Here is a 23,025-nt window from a genome sequence, read left to right on the forward strand (position 1 = left end):
AGTGACAAGCGCTAACCGCGTCTTCGCGTTTATCTTGTTTATAATATTATACTCTACTCTATGTTTATCACAGTTTATCACCTCTTATCGCTACCGCTTGGTATTATTCCCAATTTCCTCTAAAACTAAATTAAACTCCTCATAATCTTCCACTATGTCGGTGCACAAGCGCGATAGAAGCGTCAACTTTACACAAAAAGAAGTGGAACTACTAAACGAGTTATTAGCCGCTCATATACACATTATTGAGAACAAGAAGAGTGATGCGACGGTCTGGCAAGAGAAGGAACAGTCTTGGGTGACCATAGAGGCCCAGTTCAACAGCAGAAGTGGCGAGTACTTCCGAAGTGCCAAGACGTTGAAAGCCAAGTATGAGGGCATGAAAAGGATTGAAAGGAAAAAGGCAAGGACACTTGGTAATTGCCAGCCAGAGGGTTCTAGCCCCGCGGGAGGGCCTAGTTTTACTCCTAAGTTTGCTGGTGCTGCATTCAAGGTGAAAAATATCATATTTAGTATCTACTTAACACACAAATTACCAAAAAACAAACTTGAAATAAAATCTTTTCTTTTGGGATAGGAAAGTGGAACACCAACAGATAACCAGGAAATATCTATTAAGAACTTTTGATAATGATAAGATGCGTCTGCAACTCAGTCATCAGACAGTACTATTTTAATATGCTCTGCATTGAAAATATAACATGATGATTCACTCTTATTCCAGAAGTCCCATTTCTCTATGATAATGAAGTACTGCATACAGCTGATCTGCAAGCATGGTCCGGCCGCAGACCGGGTCATCAACGACTCTGCTTTCCAGCAGATCCTCGCGCTCACCTCGCTCACAGAGGAAGAGCGGGGACGGGTCACCTCTGAGAATGTGAGAGCTATGATTGAGACTGGTGGTGAAGAAGACTACAGTGAATTAGATGTAAGAGATTAGAATTAAGGCAGAAAATGTGTAATTTTGTAAGTTTTTTACAGCTTTTATATTCTGATAAAACATAGGTACATGAGAAAGCAATCCTGTCAGCAATTAAATTAAAAAGACTAAAATGGAATGCTTAGAAAATAACTGCTTTCACATTAAATTGAAAATCATTAAATTGACATCATACTTTCTGTTTTGAAGCTACTGAGTCAGAGTCAATACACATTCTTGATACCTATCTGTTAATGAAGCAAGGCTCTTAAACACCTACATGGTTATTACCTGTTTCAGGATACAAGAAGTGGAATGGGAGACGATGATGACACTGAGAATGAAACTGCAGCACCAGGTGAGTAAAATCATGCTTCTAAATTCTATTTCATGATAGCTTTCTAAATCTCGCTTTTAGGCCTTATTTCACACTGTCTGGGCAATGGTGCCCTGTGGAATAAAATACATGCTGTCACTCTCTGTAATTATGTTTTAGATGGTGACAGCATATGACACAGTCCACAAAACCAATCTTACACATTTTACATTCATACAAACCCTTATTCAATATTTTCACAAAATATTTTACATATTTCAGTATCCATAAAGCAGGAGGTTGAAGTGAGCTACTGGCCTGGCTCTGATGAAGAGGATGAAGGAAACCATGAGTCATGCACTGACTACTTGAAGCACTACCGGGTATGTACAGTCAGCAATAGAGAATATGTATGACACCTCATAGTAAAACATAGATCCTAAGGCTTAAGGAAATAAAATATTATTTTATTGATACATACAATCAATCTTTTCCTCTCAAGAAAAAACTTTTACCTGTGGCAATTTTGGCATTGTTAGTCTCCAGCTCTATCCATTCAATCGACAGTAATCACTTTTATCTGTATAAAAAACCGCAGTTACTATAACATATTCAACAACTATAACTGCCATTTCTCTCCAGATATCATCATCAAATGAGGCGACTTGCACAATATGTGACAAAACATTCACTCACAACTCTGCGACTACCCTCAAAGAACACCTGTGGTCCAGCCACCCGTACGCCACTGGCATAGGAGATGTAAGTAAAAGTACTACTAGTTGTCTACTGTGTAAACATATACAGGATGCAATTTTATCAGTTTATCAGTGTACAGTCACCAAAAAAGATGTGTATGCCACAAAGATTTAAACGTGATATGATTTTTTTTATAAAGAAAATTTTCTTTTTAGTAGTTTAGACGACCGAATGGCGTAGTGGTTAGTGACCCTGACTACTGAGCCGATGGTCCCGGGTTCGATTCCCGGCTGGGGCAGATATTTGTTTAAACACAGATATTTGTTCTCGGGTCTTGGATGTGCCCGTAAAATGGCAATAGGCCCGCCCCCTATTACATTGGGACTAACATAACACTCTGGCGAAAAGTGGGTGCAGCAATGCACCTCTGCCTACCCCGCAAGGGAGTACATTGGTACAAGGCGTGAGTGCGTGTTTTTTTTTTTTTTTTTTCTTTTTAGTACTAACAGATATCTAAAGGTATTTTTCAATTCTGTATAAATAGCCTACCTATAGTGGGCCACTACTGAGAAAGTGAAAGAAAGAAACTGATGTTACTATCGATTTTTTACAGGAAGACGATGAAGAAAAACAGAAAGATCCACTGAAACCACCGACAGAAATAAAACACATAAAAGAAAATCCACAACCCGAAACCCCGCCAGCCAATAAGAAGCGCAAGATCGAACCACCTGTCAACAACGAACCAATCACGACGCAGCACGACGCTTCCTCATTGGACAGATTCAAGGGCATAGACCATCCACATCAAGAGTTCAAGAGTCTCGACCAATTCGGCCTCTACGTGGCCTCGTTGCTGAAACTGCTGCCCAGGAAGAGGTGCATCAAGTATCAGAACCAGATAGTGGACAGGCTGTTGAAGGACCTGGCGGCCGCCGCCTAGTGTAGGTGTCTTGTTTTTGGTGTCACAAGTTAAAACCTCGTTTAGCGGAAGTTTTACAGGTATTTCACAGAATAATCAACATCCTGTATGTGCGGTTTGGTCATTTTATTGCATGGAAGTAATAATACAACAGGAATGCGCACTCACCAAAATGATGCAAACAAAAATAGACCTAACGAATTCACCTTAAGATTTATATTTGAAGTGAAAGAGGCCGCGAGCCGATAGAGAGGGTTACCACAGAGCCCTTCCTCTCTTTCTCACAATTGCCAGGATTTAGTTGTGTAGTAGATTTTGTACGAAGAGAGCTAGGCAAAAAAATTATTAAATTAACTCATAGACTACTGTATATCATATCATTTTCAAAAACAAATTTATAATAAATCATTATAAACATGTAATTTTAATGAAATATTTGGTATTTGTATGAATAATAATTTCATAAAAAATATTGGTAGTTTTTCTAAATACTTTACGACAAGACCGAAGTTGTCAAGATGACGGATGACGTTTATACTGTTGTGAGAGACGTTATGGTTAGGGTGACCATTAATTCGTACTTTTGAATCACTTTCCATTAATTAGGACCTGTTTCATTCAACTTTTTGTTTTATTTTATACCTAAGTATAATTAGGTATTATTGTGGCTGTTATCTTCTAAGGCTGGTAAAGAGTTATGAGCTGTTGATTTTTTTGGTGATAGATATGAGTATTATAAGATAATTTATCAAGCTTAACCGGCGGAAGCACTTAGGTTGAGATATTTTATTTGAAATCTAATGATTTTCATCAATGTTTTAGGTACATAGTTGCGTTTAATGTTAACCTGTTTTGACACTTTCTTGTCAACACTACACCTAACTTAATTTTATTTACTTAAAATTATATTTTCCCAAATTTCAGCTTTCCTTCCAATGAAGAAACATAGCAAAGGTGGTTCCAAGTAATTCCCACAAATTTTCATCATTACCCGATGATAAATCCCGATTCATCGCAAGTGTTTATTATCGTTACAGACGCACTATAAAGTCCTGACAAGAAAGTCCTGACAATAAAGAGTGCGATTTTGCTAAGACTTTTTATCATTGTCAGTTATTTACTTACCTGTACATCGAATTGTTCGAATAATTAGTGACTTTGAGACCATCGACACCTATTCGCGACATGATAGATTAGAAGTGATGTCTCATGAATTACCTAAAATTATGGTCACCAAAAATAGAAAGAGATGGAGGGCTCCGTGCTGACTATCTCTGTCGGCTCGTTTTTTTGGTGCAGTGCGCATTCCTTTTGTATTATTACTTCCATGTTTTATTGAGTTCAAAATGATCAAAGGCTATCAAGAGTGCCACAGTTGTCAAATTTTACAGCATGTTACGTTAAGTCCTCAGAATAATACCTACATTGGCCTAATAATGACCCATAGAACAAAGGGGTAAAGTAATGAATGATTACTACAATGTGGATTAATTTCTGTCTACCTATTCCGACTTAATCTTAAGATGTGGGCTTATAAAATAAATGAGATAATAAAAAACAGTGTATATTATGTTTTAAAATACTTCAATATTTATTAGAATTTTTATACTTAATACTAAATTACAAACGAATTCCTTAGAATGATAAATCCTTAATAAGTACTTATCTATACTTAAATCACATAATCATCTTGTACTTACAGTCTGCCACACAGATATCTGACCACACTCCTATACAAAAAATGTAATATGGTGAAGTCAGATATTTGCAAAGCAGACTGTACATCTTAAATAACTAGACTATGGTACCTATTGGAGGTAGGTAAAATTGTGATTTAAAAGAAAATGTTCTCCTTCTTTCAGTTTATCATCATCATCAGCCCGTAATGGTTCACTTCTGGACATAGGGCCTCTCCCAAGGAGCGCCACAACACTCGGTCCTCGGCCTTCCTCATCCAGCTACTATCTTTATTATCTAAGGTCGTCTTGCCAGTTCGTGGTTGCCCCACCGGTCATCGGTTTTTCGGAATATATGGCCGGCACAGTGCCACTTCAGCTTGTAGATTTTAGGAGTGATGTCGGTTACCTGAGTTCTTTTACGTACTTATTACTTTTTGTGTGGTTCTTTAGAGACCGCTTTCGTTTCTGTATAATTTCAATCATTGTCTAGTATTTTTAAAAGTCTATACAATAATAGGTGTGTATTCGAATTCGAAGTAATTATCTATCTGTTTGTCATACTTCCTCGACGAAACAATCTTAATGCAAATTAGTTGAATTAATGATTCAGGTTGGCTTTAATATTTATATTCAAAAGTTATGTCAATTTCTGTATCGTCAATTAATTTAATTGTATCGCCATTTTGGAATGTGAAAACCTACATTACATCTAGATTCTAGACATACAGGTTTCACACGTATGTGACAACTGAAGCGGTGTGCATCAAAATTCACCTTTAAATTGAACAAAATTGCTCCAAATCCTATGAAACCACATCCAAGAGACATTATTCTACTAAGCGGCAGCCGCCTGATCCTTCAACAACCTATCGACTATTTGATTCTGATACTTTATACACTTATCTTTAGGCAGAAGTTTCAGCAACGAGGCTACGTAAAGACCGAATTGGTCGAGACTTTTAAATCTATCCAATGTGGAGGGGTCGTGCTTTATCGTGATTGGTTCGTTGTCTTCGATTGGTTCGATCTTACGTTTCTTATTGGCTGGCGGTGTTTCGGCCAATGGCGTGTCGTTTTGTGGTATTATTTTGACGTCTTTGGGTATTTTCATGATTGGCGGTGACGGCGGCGGCGGTGGCTTCTGTATTATAGGCTGATTGATTTTCGCTTGTTTCTCTTGGGTTGGATGGATATCGCTATCGTCCTCCTGTTGACAATAGAAAAGAATGTTTATACTTCATTTCCGTTTTAATTAATGTGAGAAATCCATGATTAACAGTTAACACAAGCCGGTGAGCTTCGCTTCGTTTTCAAAAGTTTTCCCGTGGGAATTCAGCGATAAACTGAAGGACTTTCGTCCCCTATTTTACGCCCTTAGGGGTGGAGTTTCTGAAAATCCTTTCTTAGTGCTCACCTACAATACCTAAGGATGAGGATGATGAGGATAAGTTTCATGATGGTACGGTCAGCTGCATAAGTAGCTATACACTTTTGTACCTTGTCAATCTGAAACCGCCTAGCAATTCATTGAAACATTAACTCGTCAGTTTGACAAGGTACAGAAGTGTATAGTTACTTATGGAGCTGACCGTAGCTTGAGCCGTTTGGGCTGTGGGTTGATGCCCAATCAGTCACTTTCTTTCCTATTTTATTTATATATAGGTATATATTATATAGATATTATAGATATTAAAGGCAACTCACGTGGTCTCCCCCCGCGGCCTCCGGATGCGTGCTGAGATGTTCCTTGAGCGTCTCCACAGAGGTCCAGGTCAGAGTCTCCTCGCAGATCGTGCAGGTTGCCTCGTCCGGGGATATCTGGAGAGGGGAGAGAAAAAATATTCAAGTATATTTTTTTTAAAAAGGCTCGCCAAAAACGCGTATTGGGCTCATTGGCATAGATTCACATTCCTGTTCGTTCTATGATGTCTAACGTCTTATTTTCTGTTTTTTTTTATAAATTGTTGCCACGAATTTTGTTTTGTGTCATAGTGGTTCAAACTATACTCTTGAGCTTTTGACACTTCTTTAGACTGATTAAAAGACTTTGAAACCAATTAGGTATAATTTTTCACACATTGAATTTACAAGTAAAGATCGATTTGTGGTATCTACCAACTCTTATTTGTACACAAAGAGTTAATATTCATATTTATTCTTATATTACAACAATAAGGATCCAAAAGGCGGCCGTACACACTCTATCGCTCATAGCGATCTCTTCCAAACAACCTTTGGGTGAATAGACCTAAAGAGTCAGAAATAGGGTACAGCATGTACAGTAAGGGGCAGATAAACCTGAGCCCCCTCAGAAGCATTGTTAGTATGAGAGAGGGGTCAGGTTTCTTTGCACCTGACCGTACCTACTTTGAAAATCTTTATTCATAATCTCACCCGGAAGTGCTCTAAATAGTCGACGACGGCGGCATCACACGCGTCGTCGTGGCGGCCCGCGATCGCGTCGCACGAACACTGCCAGTGCGTCACCTCCACCTCGTCCTTTATCACCACTGAAAAGTAACACGAGTGTAAAATATGCAAATATAAATTTGTGTGTGCAACAGGGTGCGATAAATAAAGATAATTCTACAGATATCGTTCTCTAATACTATAATTGTATCACTTCTACCTCGTCCTTTATCAACACTGAAAAGTAATACGAGTGTTAAATGTGTTAACATGGTTCAGGAACTGGGTGCTATTAAAATACTTATTTCAACATTGCACCTATCTCGACCTTTATCAACACTGAAAGCTAAAATTAATACGAGAGTAAAATATGTTAACATGGGTTAGTGTGTGTTAACAGGGAGCGATTATTTATTTAAAAGCTATTTCAACAGATATTGTCAAAAAACAGTGCTTTAATGAGTCACTTCGATATCACAAACACGGCTATTGCGTCACTTATTCCTCGTATTTTATCAACACGGACAACGAAAAGTAATACGAGTGTAAAATGTGTTTGTGTGACTGTAGAACTGAGCGCGATTAAAATACTTATTTCAATGGGTATTGTTCACGAACAGATAATTTAGATTTTTTTATAATAATTACAAGTGACAGTAGGATATTGCAATAAATACTCGAGTGTAAAATGTGTTGGCATATTTTTTTGTATATACTGCGAATGATAAAAATTTCGAATAAAATTTTAAATAAATTTTAAATTAGTATTACACTTACTTGGCACAGGAAACTCATCGCCTTCCCCCGCCTCGCCCAGCGCGTCCATGTCCTGGAACAACACAAATACATTATTTAAACCAAGCTGAAAGAAAATATCGTGAGGTAAATCTGCATATCCTAACTAATATTATAAATGCGAAAGTAACTGTGTCTGTTACTCTTTCACGCCAAAACGACTGAACAGATTTGAATGAAATTTGGTTTTTATCTCGGAATTCCCACAGAAAAACTTTTTAAGGCGAAGCGAAGCGCGCGGGAACAGCTAGTAGATTATAAGTCTAGTTTCTCACTTGAGAAAATCTATCTAACTTCTAACTATACGGATTCAGACCTAAGCGCTCAACTGAAGAGGCTTTTTTAAAACTGACCACCTGTATAACTGATCATGTTGATAAACTTGACAAATGCATTGGAGTGTTCCTGGATCTGCAAAAGGCATTTGACACAGTGTGTATACCTATACTTTTAAGTCGACTCAGTAATATAGGTGTTAGAGGTAACTCTCTTTCATGGTTTGAAAGCTATTTGACCAATAGGACCCAGTGCGTGCGCGTGAATAAACACTCAAGTGATGATGCTGGTTGTGTATATGGAGTACCACAGGGTAGCACACTAGGCCCAACACTATTTCTGATATATATTAATCACCTGTGTGACCTTAAATTAAACTCGGCCAGCATCATTATGTTCGCGGACGATACAGCCATAGTTTTTCACGGCAAAACATGGGACAAAGTTAAAAAAAACACTGAAGAAGGCTTAAAAGTGGTTACTTCTTGGCTAGAAGATAGTTTGCTGAGTCTCAATGCATCGAAGACCAAGTACCTTAGTTTTGGAAAAACTTCTATATCGAATCCCCCTGATGAATTTGCTGTGAAGGTTCATGTATACCCTTGCAATAGAAACCGAACCGTTAATCATATCTGCCAATGTCCCACACTGGCCAAAAGTAGTACAATAAAATACTTAGGAATCATTATTGACGACAAACTCAAATGGCTTCAACAAATAAATGCGTTGAGTAAGAGAATCCGTAAACTAATATACGTTTTCAAAGCCCTACGCTTAGTTGCCGATAACAACCTTCTCCTTCAAACCTATACAGCTCTCTGCCAGTGTGTAATAAGCTACGGAATAAATGCCTGGGGTGGAGCATGTAAAACTCACCTCATACAAATTGAACGCGCTCAACGTGCGATACTTAAAGTTCTTCTTTTCCTGCCTTTTCAACATTCCACTACTACTTTGTATGAAAAAGCTAATGTACTAAGTGTTCGAAAACTTTTTGTGTATCAATGTCTGCGAAGATATCACAGATTAGACGTCCCATTCTTGCCCCCCAATAGACGAAGAGTTGATAGATGTCCAGTACCCGGGGCAAAAAGTGCTTTTGCCAAGCGACACTACTCTTACCTAGCCCCCACTATTTACAATATATTTAACTCTATACAGGGTGTTGCAAAAAGGGTATATCAAGCCGAAACCAGCATGTGCAGCATGTTATATCTAAGCCCGAAACTGAAATCAGAATTTCAAAATAGTTTACCGTTTTCGAGTTATTGACGATTGAAGTTTCAAAAAATCACGCAGAAAAAAAGTGGTCTAACAACCCTAAAACAGCTGATTACAAGACCCACTGACCTACATGTCAATGAACTCTGTCTCTGTTACTAGGACATCATGCACAAAATTTGAATAATTGCCATTTTACCCCATTTTCTCTTTTCCCTAAAAGTAGGGAAAACTAATTCACAAAAGAATTTGAACTTAGATACATTTAAGTAAGTGCTTACATGTAGTGTTCAGGAAATGTAAAACTAAGATAATTTACGTCATAGGTACCTACAATTGCCTACTACAGCCTAGAATCAAATTAATCGTGTAACTAGGTAGGTACTTACGTGCGACATCCAACATCCCGAATATTCTGATAAACACAAAACACAATCACACTTACCCACTATCACTTGGTTTTAACGCACAATAAATTTACCTACCTATTTCTTCCATAGTAGGTACTAAATTAATTAAAAACTGTCTTTACAACAAACATTTCGCGACAGAAATATGTAAAAGCACTACACATACACAGTCTACACTACACTTGTGTATGCTTAAAAGTTTGCAATGTGACTAAATCAAAGTACCTAAATAACAACAAAATGTGCATTTGTCAAAGCCGCCGCCCTTGGCTTTGATATCGCCGCCTGACGCCGCCGATGCCGTCGCGCCGCGCCGCGGAACTTCTTTGATCTAGTTAGAAGAATAACGTATTTCCTATTCATACCTACCTACTGATTTTCTGTTAATCGCGAGCGCAACACACTGGTCAATGCACTGGTGTGTGTACTTTACTTACTAATTCATCATATCTCCCCAACGATCGGGTTCTGCCAAAGCTAGTTTCAGGTAATTTATTTATTTGATTCTGGTATCCCATAGGCACTATCTTATCTAAACCATTATTAAACAAAGATAGAAAGAAGATAAAAAGAGAGACGAGAGTTTTGACCAATAGCAAAACCAATAAAAATTTATTACTTTTCACCAATGGCTCTCCAACTTTAAGAATTCGCGCGCGAGCAGCGCATAATGGTCTCCTGGTAATCCAGTCCCACGCGACGCTTGTTCAACTTCAAACTGATAATCACCGAAAGAATTGCATGAAAAAAGGCAGATCGTTTCATAGCACAGTGACGTGAGGGAATATTTTGGTGATGTAGGTACTTAAGGATAACTCTGCTTCTAAATAAGCTTTCACCACTTAGGTAACAGAACAATGTGCAATGTACTATTGTAGGTATTTTATTCACGAATTCGATTCGTTCGATTGAGTGAATTACTACTTACTTTCATAGTGTGAGTAATGAGTATTAATACGTACTTTTACCTTCATAATCATAACCAATACCAACACGACAGTGACAAACCCTAGTTCAGCTCTAATATTTTCACCGACACGCTAAGGAGAAGAAGTAGGTACTTACCTACCTCAACGTATCTACGGTATCCTATCCACTTTACCTGAAAAAACTTTGAGAACCAATGAACTCAGATTGTCCTAGTAAAAGTAACTACATTATTAAGATAGAAAAAGAAAAAAGATATAACTTATCTATGAAGTAAAAGAGAGATAGATACTTCTTTATTTGTATTACTTTAAAGTATTTTAATGTCTAATTGTCTATGTATGTGTTAATATGATGATTTGCGTAAGAAAGAGATAGAACTTTTCGTTGTTAATAGCCTTCGCGTGAAATAGAAAGAAACAGCATAATAACATGCATTTTCGTCCTTAAAGCTAAGCCTTTTGTCAACACAACTGCATTTCCGCAATGACGCTGTGATTGGTTCGCGGCGAGTCAATATTTTCGGCGCGAAATTTGAAATCAAAGGACTCAAAGGAATGCCGCCGGCGCGGCGCCGGGCGGTCTCTCAATCAGTTCAGTTGCCCTGGCGCATAGCACCGCGAAGCATTGTAATGCTAATTTAATTAGTTATTTGGGTTTCTTCGCGTAATATTGGTGGCGTAATCCGTGTATTGCGAAGTGAAAGTTCATAAACAACCTGATTGTGTTATTTGATACGGCGATAATTAGGTATCTAAGCATAATCTTTAAAAGTGTAGTGAAAAACCTAATATCGTATGGTAGACCTTGGAGTGAAAAGTAAAAGGTCAATTAAGTGTCCAAGTTCAGTTGTAATGTGAAGTGTTAATAATGATAAATAAAATCAATGTGCCGGCCGGCGTTATCTCACGGTTACCAGAGGATTTTCCTCTTACCTACTTTTGGATGTAAGAGGTATGTTACCTATCTTTATTTAATGTACGTAGGTAGTATTTTTTTAGTATCTATGGTATTTATTTTGGTATGAAATTCGTTTGATGAAGTCATTAGTAGGCAACTGGTTAGGTATCTAAGTCTTGTCTAGTGCAAATCCACGTTTAACGTAAAAAATTGGTAGGTACCAGGGTGGTTGAGCCGTGTCCGCCAGCCAGGAGATGCGTGCTTGTGCTATAGCTATAGTGCATCTAATACTTATACAGAAGTGGGGTACTAGGGTTATAGCTTATAAGGTCGTCTGGTATGTCATGTATGTAGTTATTAGTTATACGGAAGTAGGGTACCAGGGCTACCAGAAACAATCATCAGGGTTGTCAAAAAAGTTACAAATAAAATATGGATTAAGTTTTGTATGGAACTTTTTTTTATTCGTGCGCCAAAATCTGACATCGCCAATGACTTTTCCAGAACGAGTTGTGTGGACCCTTTTCGGCTTGATATACCAATTTTGCAACACCCTGTATACAAGGTGAAGACAGCTAGTAACAATGCAATAAAAAACATATTAATCGAGTGGCTGCGGACGTTTGACTATGAGGGTCTCGAGAATCAAATAAGCAAGAAGTTGTAGTGTCGTGCTTGTTTAACTTCTTTGCATACTTATATTGTATACATATTTAAGTAATTTCTTGTACTCACTTAGAAAAGCTCAGAACTGTTAGTTTGTTTTGTTATGTATAATTTTATAGAGAGTGCTGTTGTTCTTACCTATAATTAAAGTAAAGATAATTACATATACCTACATTACATACAATCGCAAATTATTGTTATACCTACCACAAAATATTGTCAAAATGAGATTACATTACTTTTTATTTAATTTTGCATGTAAACATGTTAATTATAATTAAACTAACAATATACTTTGTTAAATTGTTTAGTTAACATATAATTTAATTATTCATAGAGCGTCAAAACTTCTGTACAATTTCTGGGAAGGCACTGACTCCTGACATACAGGTGCTCCTAGTTTAGGAGTCAGGGAATAAAAACTTAACTTAAATGGTGACGACCATTTAAGTTAAGTTTTTATTGCACAATAAAATTATGTTTATGTTTATGTTATGTTTAACTATGAATTTAAAACTAATCAGCCATTGAGCCAATGACAGCGCTGCTTAACTTGAAATTGTCAGGTGTGAAACGGGTAAGTATAATGTTCTTCAGGACATAAGGTGTAAAACTAACAGTTCTTTAGCAAAAGTAAACTCACAATCTCAGCACAATAATCATGATCATCGTCCATAGCGGCCCTGACAGCCTGCCCCGTCACCCGAGCTCGCTCCGCCGCAGTCAGTGACGTCAGCGCCAGGATCTGCTGGAACGCCGCGTGGTCGATCACCCGCTCGGCGGCTCGGCCCAGCGAGCGGAGTAGGGCGGTGCAGCTACGCATGATGAGGGTGAAGTTTGGAGACTGCGAACAAGGGGATTTAGGTTAGAGTTGTAGTAGCATCTTATCCGACCGGAGAGTAATTTGTAAAAATTTACGTTCATCAGAATCTTAATTCTTCACTTCTATCGATTTTTTAAAAAAGGTTTGGTTATTGGCCGCTAACTAACACAAAGCGGGTCAGATGTGGCCGTACTCCTGAAAGTCAAGAGAGGGAAATTATGAAAATAAGGCGAGTTCTACGGTCAAATGTATACCCGCCACCGCATTCTTGTGTTTATTACAATTATCTATAATTGATATTCCCAAGATGCCACATAAGGGCCTACAATGCACTACAATTTTGCGACACCACGCGATTTTTAACTTGCACTATTCACAAATTCACATATACTCTCGCACTACAAAAAATAATGTAGTTTAGGTCTATAAGATTAGCACAAGAATAGGCAACCAGTAGTATTTATAAGAACCTTACATAGGCTAAATACCTACTTTACATTTAGTGCACCATATAAAAAGAGGGCTCTTCTACTACAGCAGCCTTACTCCCAGCGGCGATGAGTCGCTGACACACTTTCATCATGATCGCTAATTCGGCACTGCCACCGCACATTTTAGACGCACAGCTTGTTGTGACGTCACGCAAGCCAGTCAGTGCACTGAACTGCAGCCTTACTCCCAGCGGGAGTATTATTACTACCAGTTAATGTCATAATTATGATAATTTTTTGTGCACTTCAGCTTAAAAACATTGTCAACTTATAAGCTTTCAAATAAGATATTTCAATATCAAATCGATTTAAGTATCACCAAGATATGGCCAAAACAACGAGCACAGGCGGACAAAATTCAATAGGAAAACTAACAAGATAAGCCCAATTTAAAGATAAAAAGTGTGATTGTTTTCAGTCATGTTGACTTTAGTATGGAAGCCCGTATTTAGTTTTCTCCGCCTTCTCTGGTTGTTTTGGCCATACGAGTATCTTGTTCATACCTAAATCGATTTGATTTTCATTATCTTATTTAAAAGCTTATAAGTTGACATTTTTTTAAGCTGAAGGGCACAAAAATTGTCACATGATATATTTTTTTTATTTAACTTTTGTTTTTACGTTTTGTATATTTTTTAACATGTTTTACTACTTTGAGGTATTGTGTCTAATTTAAGTCAAATAATGCACATTTTATTATTTTAATTAGTTTATTAAGTTGTTACTTATTCTACTCTACTTACCAATAACCCTGTATATGTCGCAGGCATCTGGTTGAATCTCCTTTTTGGTTGTATCACTAGCGCGTTCATTGGATGGCGCTACTCAATAGTAGTCTTTTTGTTGACTCTTGTCTGGTCATGTTCATCCTAACCAGACATTACAAAGTTGCTATATTATATCCCATTCAACGACTTCGCTAAATAACGTTCAGTCAAGACGTCGAACGTTACATTCAACGACTTGTCCTTTAGCCATACAATTGAGTAGCGCCATCCAATTGACGGGCTAGTGGTTCAATCAAAGAGGAGATTAAACCAGATGCCTGCGACATATACAGTGTAGGTAAACGCCAGTTATGGTGACGCATGATTCATTCATTTGGAAACAGCATCCTGTTAAGCAATATCTGGAAAATCTAAATGAAAACACTTGGTTACTAGGTCTGTATTATATTTCATTCTCCAGTAAACTGCATCAGCTTTGCTGGGTCATATTAAGTAGGTAGTCACCACCTAGTCTAACTTTGACAAATAAATATCTAATGGGATTGATTCCACACATAGTACATTAGGTTATTTCTTAATTATAGCCATGTGGTTTCCTACTTCGCATAACATATTGATACATTGTTTCAGGAGATTCTGGGTCCACCAACCAGCACTAGGCCAGTGTGGTGGACTAGGCCAAAACCCTTCCTTCATTGGAAGGAGAGCCGTGCCCCAGCAGTGATGATGATGATGATGATGATACCTAATTAGTTATGGTGTAATAGTGTGTTGGTTATGAATAAATTGTAGGTTTTAACTTACAGACTTCAATGGGTCTACTCTTGGCCCAGATATTTCTACTCCAAAATCATCACCAAGGAGCCCCAGGAACTTGTCTTCTATTTCCGTCAACTCCTTGGCTGTGCCGCCGTCTGTCCGACTCTGAGAGTTACGCACAGAAGCAATTCTACTTTTTAGCTTGCATTTGTAGTCATTCCAGTACTAAAAAAGGAAGGAGTCAAATAACACAAATGAGTAATTTACCTACTCACAATGGTGCAGAGCTTAGTACAAGAATAAAGCTATAGGGCCTTACCACAAAAACTTAGACAGTGTTTAATAGATTTTTAGTGCTGTCAAACGCCTACGAAATCTGTCAAATTTCGTTTTAAACAGTTGTTAAGCAGTGTTTAAAGTTTTTTGTGGTAGTACAGATATTCTGTATGTGCCCAAAAACTGTTGGTGATATGCACCAACTAATAGAACCCAATACTGATGAAATGTAGTTGCCTTGAGAGGGCTCTACATCGCTAATATTAATATTCTTATCATATATTTTATAAGTGTCAGTCCTAGGTTAAATGTTTTCAGCAAACCATTACTGTTTCTGCTGCAAAGACTTATAAGGCATACAGTGTCTGTGCCACATAGTACTTTACGGACGTCCGATCAACGCAGATGAGGCAGAAGTACTCAGAAGGGCTAGTATGGGGCGTATTTAAGATGTGATAAGAGTTTTGCATCGCGCTCACTCACATCGCGCAGCCTCAAGAGCGAGTGTGACGGAGAACTCTTGTCACATCTTAACAGCGCCCTGTGCTACACGGCCAGATACTCAGCCAACGACTGACAACCATAATATATGATTATCATACCCTGCTCCAACCTTTCCAGTCTTTTTCGGCCCCGTTGGCGTGCGCGTTCAGGATGGCGGCGATGCCGGTCCACGAATTATGAGCGTATTCCCTCGCCTGGCAACTTTTATTGTGGCCAGAAATGAGACCTCTATGGGAGTTTAATGACTCCCATAAGCTCTCCAACTGGCTCAAAGTAACGCGGCGTCGATTATCTTCACTGAAAACAATGAATGAATCGTCATCTAGGCTCGCAATCGTCATCTAAGATCACACTCTAACGATATCGAATCAAATCACGGTACTAACCACATGTTTATTATAGTTTTGTAAGTTTTATCTTCTTCCAACACAACCTATCTTGCGAAAACTTTAAAATTTTGGATTTGTTGACCAGTTATTTTTCACAATCATTTATTTTTTCTCTATGCATTTGACGTTTCCGACTGTTTCACAGATTATTTTTGTTGAATTTTAAAAATACGTTCAAAAGACACAAATTTGATATTTGAACGTAGTTTTTGCAAAGTTTTTGTGAATAATAATAATAAGTAAATAATGTCATGAATTGTGACTTTTAACTAGTGTTTTTATAAGTACCTAGTTATTATTAATCTTTTACTAACGTTGAATAATAAAAAACTAAAAAACATAATAGGATTTCTTATATCTAGTACTTCGAACGCACAGCTATTTTTTCCTTGTCCGAGCCAGAAAAAACACAAGAGCCATATCTCTTTTTTTCACCTCTATTCAAATACGAACGCAACATCGGCCTGATATCTTATGCTTACTTCGGCTACCGTTTCAAAAAGAATCACTAGTCGTTGTTAGATATATTTTCTACGATAGCGTCTCAGTCAAAACCGAGGTGGTGGTGCCGAATGAAACTGGTTCAGCTTCTAACCTGCATTTGTACCTATTGCTTTTAAGTTGGTTCAGCTTTTAATCGCTGGGAGTAAGGCTTCGGATCTACTCTATTCTCTGTGAGGGTGTAAGTACCTGCACCGGGCTCTGTTGAATGGAACCATTGTGCATATCCCCAAGGTCTAAACTGCCTTCCCAAGCTTGGACCATTTCCCACCACGCTGGTCCACTGCGGGTTGGTCGGTTCACATACCTATTATTATCTAGATGTGCTAAATCTAGATATGAAGGTTTCCTCACGATGTTTTCCTTCACCGTAAGAGCGATGGTAGGTATACATTGTACTTACATTCAAAGAACTCTTTGGTACATGTCAGCGCCGGGATTCGAACCCGCATGTCTGGCGTGAGAAGCGGGCGTTTACCCGACTGAGCTACCAGCGACCACCGCTACTCCAATTAGGTACTTAAATACAAAGATCTATTTCGATGGATAGATATTGTGGCGGAATAATCGCCACACTATCAGTATTTTTATATTGTGGAATAAAACCTGAAATAAAAATAAGAAAACAAAAAGTTGAAGAAAAATAATAAATAAAATAATACACAGAGAAGTCGTCTTGCATGGGATAAAGAAAAAAAACATGAAATAGTCCTGGTACATGGGCTTCTGCATCAAGCTGCCGCCGCCACCGCCGCCGCCAGTCTTTCTCAAACTTCCGAACGAGACACCGCGACGCATTCGCTGACCAATACTTACGCGTGCCCGCTAACTTTTCATGCGCTTTACTAATATTGTGCTAAAGGAATATTCTTGTAAATTTAATAGTGTTCATTGTAAATAAATTAGCTTCAACCTTTATTCGCGCTTTATCAATTCGCCGCTAACTCCATCAGTAGAAGAATTAACCCTCTGTTTTGAGTTCGATTCTCGAAGCACGCAAATAGCCTCAAGCAAACTACACTGGTGACCCTCGACTACAGAACGCAGCAGAAGATAAGCAGAAGATGTACGGAGGAGGCAGCGGCAAGTCTTACGAAGAGTGGGGTTTGGACCTAAATTTATTTGGTACGTGCAGTGCTTTAGAAGGTGCCGGTGGTACAAGTGACGAGAATACAGCGAGTGGTGCAAGTGCACAAAATCCAAGCGGCGGAGGCAGATCAAATCCAGGTAATCTAACCGATACTAGTACGAGTAATTTAGCCTGTGGTCCAAGTACAAGTGGCAGCGGAGATAGTCGATACCCAGGCGAAGTCAGTAAAGTTGGGGTTAAGATGCCGCCGTTTTGGAGAGACGATCCAGAAGTATGGTTCTGCCAGGTGGAATGTCAGTTTGCTTTAGCTGGGATCACGAGTGACATAACCAAATTCAATACGATTGTTGGACAACTGGACTCAGACTATGCCGTGTTAGTTAAAGACTTAATAAAAAATCCACCTGCGACCGGTAAATATGCAAAGCTGCGACAGGAGATAATTAGGCGGCTGTCCTTCTCACCCGAAAAGAAGACGCTGCAACTAATCCAGCATGAAGAACTTGGTGATCGCAAGCCATCTCAATTTCTTTTACACTTGCAGAGCCTAGCCGGTCCTGACGTACCATCGGACTTCATCAGAACCATATGGACTAGCAGATTGCCGACGAACGTGCAGGCCATCGTAGCGTCCCAACCGAAGATGGGCATCGAGGACCTGGCCGAGCTCGCTGACCGAGTGCATGACATAGTGCAGCCTGGTATGTCAGTGGCCAGTACGTCACGCGCGCCAGTATACGCGCCACCAAATGCAGGTATGTCACTCGAAGGCAAGATAGCTCAACTGACAGTCATGGTGGAAGCACTGTACAGGCAGCAGAACGAGTACCAAAGTAACCACCAGGGCAGACGTCCTGACAGGTCAAACTCCAACAACCGGCAACGATCGCGCTCTCGCTCCCGCTCTCGCCAACGCCCGGAGAATCACCCACACTGCTGGTACCACTACACATTCGGTAATAAAGCCAACAAATGCTCTCAACCTTGCACCTTCAATCAGTCGGGAAAACAGGAAGGCAGCTACTAGTGGCCGAAAGTGGTTGCCCCAACTCAACAGGCCGACTATTCATCACAGACCGCAAATCCAAACAACAATACCTCATTGATACAGGCTCAGATGTGTGTGTTTTTCCAAAAACAGCCGTCCGGACTCTGCCAAAAACAAAGACTAGTTACCAACTGTACGCTGCAAATGGCACCATCATAGCAACTTATGGATACCTAAACCTACATCTAGATCTGGGACTACGACGAGACTTCGAATGGCGATTCATCCTTGCTGACGTCACGAAACCGATTATCGGTGTTGATTTTTTAGGTCATTACAACCTTCTTGTCGACTGCCGGAATCAACGACTAGTGGATGGCATCACCTCACTCATCACACCTGCACATCAACATCCTGGCATTGATGAAATAAACTCCGTCCGCACCACGATGGAAAGCACACCATATCACCAGCTGTTACGTGAGTACCCTGACATTACCCGTCCTGCTGGTAAGCCCGGTGCTCCCAAACACAACGTGGTCCACCACATACGCACGACGCCAGGTCAACCAGTCGCCAGTCACCCACGCCGCTTAGATCCTGAAAGGCTCCAGATTGCTAAAAAGGAATTTGACGACATGCTTCTATGTGGCACAGCTCGCAGATCAGACAGCCCCTGGTCATCACCACTACATCTGGCTCGGAAGAAGGACGACGGCTGGCGACCGTGTGGTGATTATCGGTCATTAAACGCCCGTACCATCCCGGATCGGTATCCTGTGAGACATATCCAGGACTTCGCTTGCCAGCTGGCGGGTAAGCAGGTGTTCAGCACGATTGATTTAATAAAGGCGTACAATCAGATAAGAGTCTTCGAGGACGATATACCGAAGACAGCAATAACCACACCGTTTGGGTTATTCGAATTCCCGATGATGACGTTTGGTCTTCGAAATGCCAGTCAAACATTCCAAAGATTCATCGATGAGGTGCTCAAAGACTTCGAGTTCTGCTATGGATACGTAGATGATATTTTAGTCTACTCAGAATCAGCTGATCAGCACCAGCAACACCTCAGAGCATTGTTTCAGCGACTGCAGGACTATGGCGTTCTCATCAACACAAATAAATGTGTATTTGGACAGCCAGAAGTAACTTTTCTTGGATACTCTGTTTCAGCAACCGGTGTGAAGCCACTTCCAGAGAAAGTGAAGGCCATACAGGAGTACCCGGTGCCCAAGACGGTGAAGGAACTCCGGCGCTTCCTCGGAATGATGAATTTCTACCGTAGATTCCTCCCTGGAGCTGCAGCGACACAAGCTTCACTAAACGCCTTGCTCTCAGGTCCCAAAACAAAAGGATCTACGCCAGTGCATCTCACGGACGAGCAGCTTACATCCTTCGAAGCGTGTAAGTCAAGCCTATCACAAGCCACTCTATTGGCTCACCCAAACACAGACGCTGAACTCTCCATCCAAACTGACGCTTCTGACGTAGCGATCGGCGCAGTGCTCCAGCAACGCTGCAAAAATGCATGGCAACCCCTAGCCTTCTTCTCGAGAAAACTCAGCCCGTCACAGGTTAAGTACAGCCCGTATGATAGAGAGCTACTGGCCATATATGAAGCAATCCGTCATTTCAGGCATATGATTGAAGCTCGAGCCTTCACGATATACACCGACCACAAGCCGCTGACATTTGCCTTTCACACGAACCGTGATAAATGCTCGCCAAGACAATTCAGGTACCTAGATTTCATTGGTCAATTCAGCACAGATATCCAGTTTGTGGCCGGCAAAGACAACGTGGTGGCTGATTCTCTCTCCCGCATCGAAGAAATCTCAGGAACATCCATTGACTACCAGTCCCTTGCCCGCGCTCAGGAAACCGATGACGAACTTCAAGAGCTACTTAAGGGTGGATCATCGCTAAAACTTGAAAAAGTCACCATACCACATACTGACTCTCAGGTATATTGCGATATGTCCATGACTCAACCAAGACCATTCATACCTATAACATTTCGCCAACAGATATACAACACAATCCACAACCTTAGTCACCCCGGAGCAAGAGCCACTGCACGATTAGTAGCACAGAGATTCGTTTGGCCGGGTCTCAAAAAGGACTGTCGACATATGGCTAAAGAGTGCCTACAATGCCAACGATGCAAAGTCTACAGACATACCAATGCTCCTCTTCAAACTTTCCCTCTCCCTACAGCTCGCTTCCGGCATGTCCACATGGACATCGTCGGCCCCTTACCGTTGTCTTCTAGTTACAGGTACTGCCTCACCATTGTCGACCGATTCACCCGTTGGCCTGAGGCGTACCCCCTGCAGGACATCACTGCTGAGACGTGCGCATCCGCCTTCGTGTCCGGCTGGGTGGCCCGCTTTGGCTGCCCGGAGCACGTCACCACGGACCGCGGCCGGCAGTTCGAGTCGCACCTCTTCAAGGCGCTCGCAGCTCTCCTGGGGACCACTCACCACACCACAACTGCCTACCATCCTGCCGCCAATGGTCTCGTGGAGAGACTTCACCGGCAGCTCAAGGCCGCCATAGCATGCCACTCACACGCGCGCTGGACAGAAGTGCTGCCCCTGGTACTCCTGGGCATCCGCAGCGCGTGGAAAGATGACATCCAGTCGTCGTCAGCAGAGCTCGTGTACGGGGAACCTCTACGTCTTCCAGGTCAATTCATCTCTCCAGCATCTACCAAACCAGAAGACGTCACGGAATTCGCCAACCGGCTGAAGAGTCACATGAACCAGATCTCTCCACATCCCACGTCAGCCCACAACAAAAAGAGGACATTCTTCGTGCCAAAGGACCTCAACACATCCTCACACGTCTTCATGCGCCAGGGTCCAGCTCACCGGTCGCTGCAACCAGCCTACACCGGTCCACACAAGGTGCTACGAAGAGGATCCAAAACCTTCGACCTAGATGTGAACGGCAAAGAGCAAACTGTCACCATCGACCGACTCAAACCTGCATACATGGCTGAGGAAAGCAGCATTCCAGAAACTCCAACAGGAACTCCAGTAAGAAAGACGAGAAGTGGTCGTACGGTCAGATTCCTTGATTACTATCGACCGTAGTAACGGTCTCAGCGAGGGAGTGATGTGGCGGAATAATCGCCACACTATCAGTATTTTTATATTGTGGAATAAAACCTGAAATAAAAATAAGAAAACAAAAAGTTGAAGAAAAATAATAAATAAAATAATACACAGAGAAGTCGTCTTGCATGGGATAAAGAAAAAAAACATGAAATAGTCCTGGTACATGGGCTTCTGCATCAAGCTGCCGCCGCCACCGCCGCCGCCAGTCTTTCTCAAACTTCCGAACGAGACACCGCGACGCATTCGCTGACCAATACTTACGCGTGCCCGCTAACTTTTCATGCGCTTTACTAATATTGTGCTAAAGGAATATTCTTGTAAATTTAATAGTGTTCATTGTAAATAAATTAGCTTCAACCTTTATTCGCGCTTTATCAATTCGCCGCTAACTCCATCAGTAGAAGAATTAACCCTCTGTTTTGAGTTCGATTCTCGAAGCACGCAAATAGCCTCAAGCAAACTACAATATCATCTAAGACGAAAATTATTTTTTTGTATTTTTCGATGTCTGCCATTGCCGACACTTGAAAGCGAAGTGAGTGGTAGGGCAGTATGTAAACACACGCTCCTCTCAATCCTGCTGCAGGAGTATTTAGGGAATTATTGCCGGCAGCGAGAGGGGCAGCGGCACGGGCTGAATGTAGGTAAATGAGGCATAAGATTAGCATCACAAGTGGACGGCGAGCTGCGAACGCAAGGCCTGAGCTGGACGGAGGCCAGAGCGGTTGCTGAGGATAGGACGGCGTGGCGCATTCTCGTGAAGGCCCTCTGTACCACTGGGGTACCTTAGGACGACAACACTAGCACCACAATGGTAGCTGTTCTGAAGCCAGAAATTCTAATTTTAATGCTGTCAAGCTAAAAAATTCGCTAGCATAAAAATAGAGTCCAATTTAAAACAAAGAAATTAGGGGTTTTACAGCTATAAAATTAGAGTTTCTGCCTTTCTGCCAGAAAAATCATCAATACACAACCAATCAAGCATTACTTCAGCCTCCACAACTACATCCTCCACAACCACATCCTCCCCTTCCATTTCTTTTTCTGCTGCACTTTCTCTACGGAATTTTCTTTTCAAGTCGCGCCACGTCTGAAAATAACATTTGTGTTCAATATTAACAAACCCATCAAATTCATGTAAGTAGTCAAAAAGAATCAGAATAATCTGCTTTTTTATTAATTACTTGACCGTTATTCGAAGCTTAA

At 40.6% G+C, this 23,025-nt stretch overlaps 2 protein-coding genes across 5 annotated transcripts in view; one reads left to right on the forward strand and one right to left on the reverse strand.

Moving 5' to 3' along the window:
• Positions 1-17: 17 nt before the first annotated feature.
• On the forward strand, positions 18-2,971 carry LOC105388474. Its single transcript, XM_038114449.2, has 6 exons — positions 18-493; positions 725-931; positions 1,223-1,280; positions 1,521-1,621; positions 1,881-2,000; positions 2,551-2,971. Exons 1-6 carry the CDS (start codon positions 155-157, stop codon positions 2,878-2,880), a joined length of 1,155 nt encoding a protein of 384 aa, XP_037970377.2. The 5' UTR covers positions 18-154; the 3' UTR covers positions 2,881-2,971.
• Positions 2,972-4,426: 1,455 nt separating this feature from the next.
• The window catches only part of LOC105388478, a 37,551-nt gene continuing 18,952 nt past the window's right edge, over positions 4,427-23,025 (reverse strand). Inside the window, exons 1-8 of one of the 4 annotated variants that reach the window (XM_048632340.1) lie at positions 16,110-16,874; positions 15,822-16,020; positions 14,989-15,168; positions 12,786-12,986; positions 7,725-7,776; positions 6,933-7,048; positions 6,243-6,356; positions 4,427-5,745 (exon numbers count right to left, since the gene is read on the reverse strand). In XM_048632340.1, the coding sequence (XP_048488297.1) occupies positions 5,374-5,745; positions 6,243-6,356; positions 6,933-7,048; positions 7,725-7,776; positions 12,786-12,986; positions 14,989-15,168; positions 15,822-16,020; positions 16,110-16,114 (1,239 nt within the window). In that variant the 5' untranslated portion in view covers positions 16,115-16,874 and the 3' untranslated portion in view covers positions 4,427-5,373. Of the gene's footprint in view, positions 5,746-6,242; positions 6,357-6,932; positions 7,049-7,724; positions 7,777-12,785; positions 12,987-14,988; positions 15,169-15,821; positions 16,021-16,109; positions 16,877-22,807; positions 22,910-23,025 lie in introns of those variants that run through there. The other 3 variants (XM_048632343.1, XM_048632342.1, XM_048632341.1) reach the window with 3 other exon arrangements.

The sequence above is a fragment of the Plutella xylostella genome, chromosome 31 (assembly GCF_932276165.1).
Source record: "Plutella xylostella chromosome 31, ilPluXylo3.1, whole genome shotgun sequence".
NCBI classification, from domain to species: domain Eukaryota; kingdom Metazoa; phylum Arthropoda; class Insecta; order Lepidoptera; family Plutellidae; genus Plutella; species Plutella xylostella.

What these genes read in the sequence shown, in the direction of transcription:
- LOC105388474 (XM_038114449.2), top strand. Translation starts at nt 155, where the DNA reads ATGTCGGTGCACAAGCGCGATAGAAGCGTCAACTTTACACAAAAAGAA. An exon ending in TTGCTGGTGCTGCATTCAAG is followed by an intron (nt 494 to 724) that starts GTGAAAAATATC and finishes CTCTTATTCCAG; the next exon opens with AAGTCCCATTTCTCTATGAT. An exon ending in AAGACTACAGTGAATTAGAT is followed by an intron (nt 932 to 1,222) that starts GTAAGAGATTAG and finishes TACCTGTTTCAG; the next exon opens with GATACAAGAAGTGGAATGGG.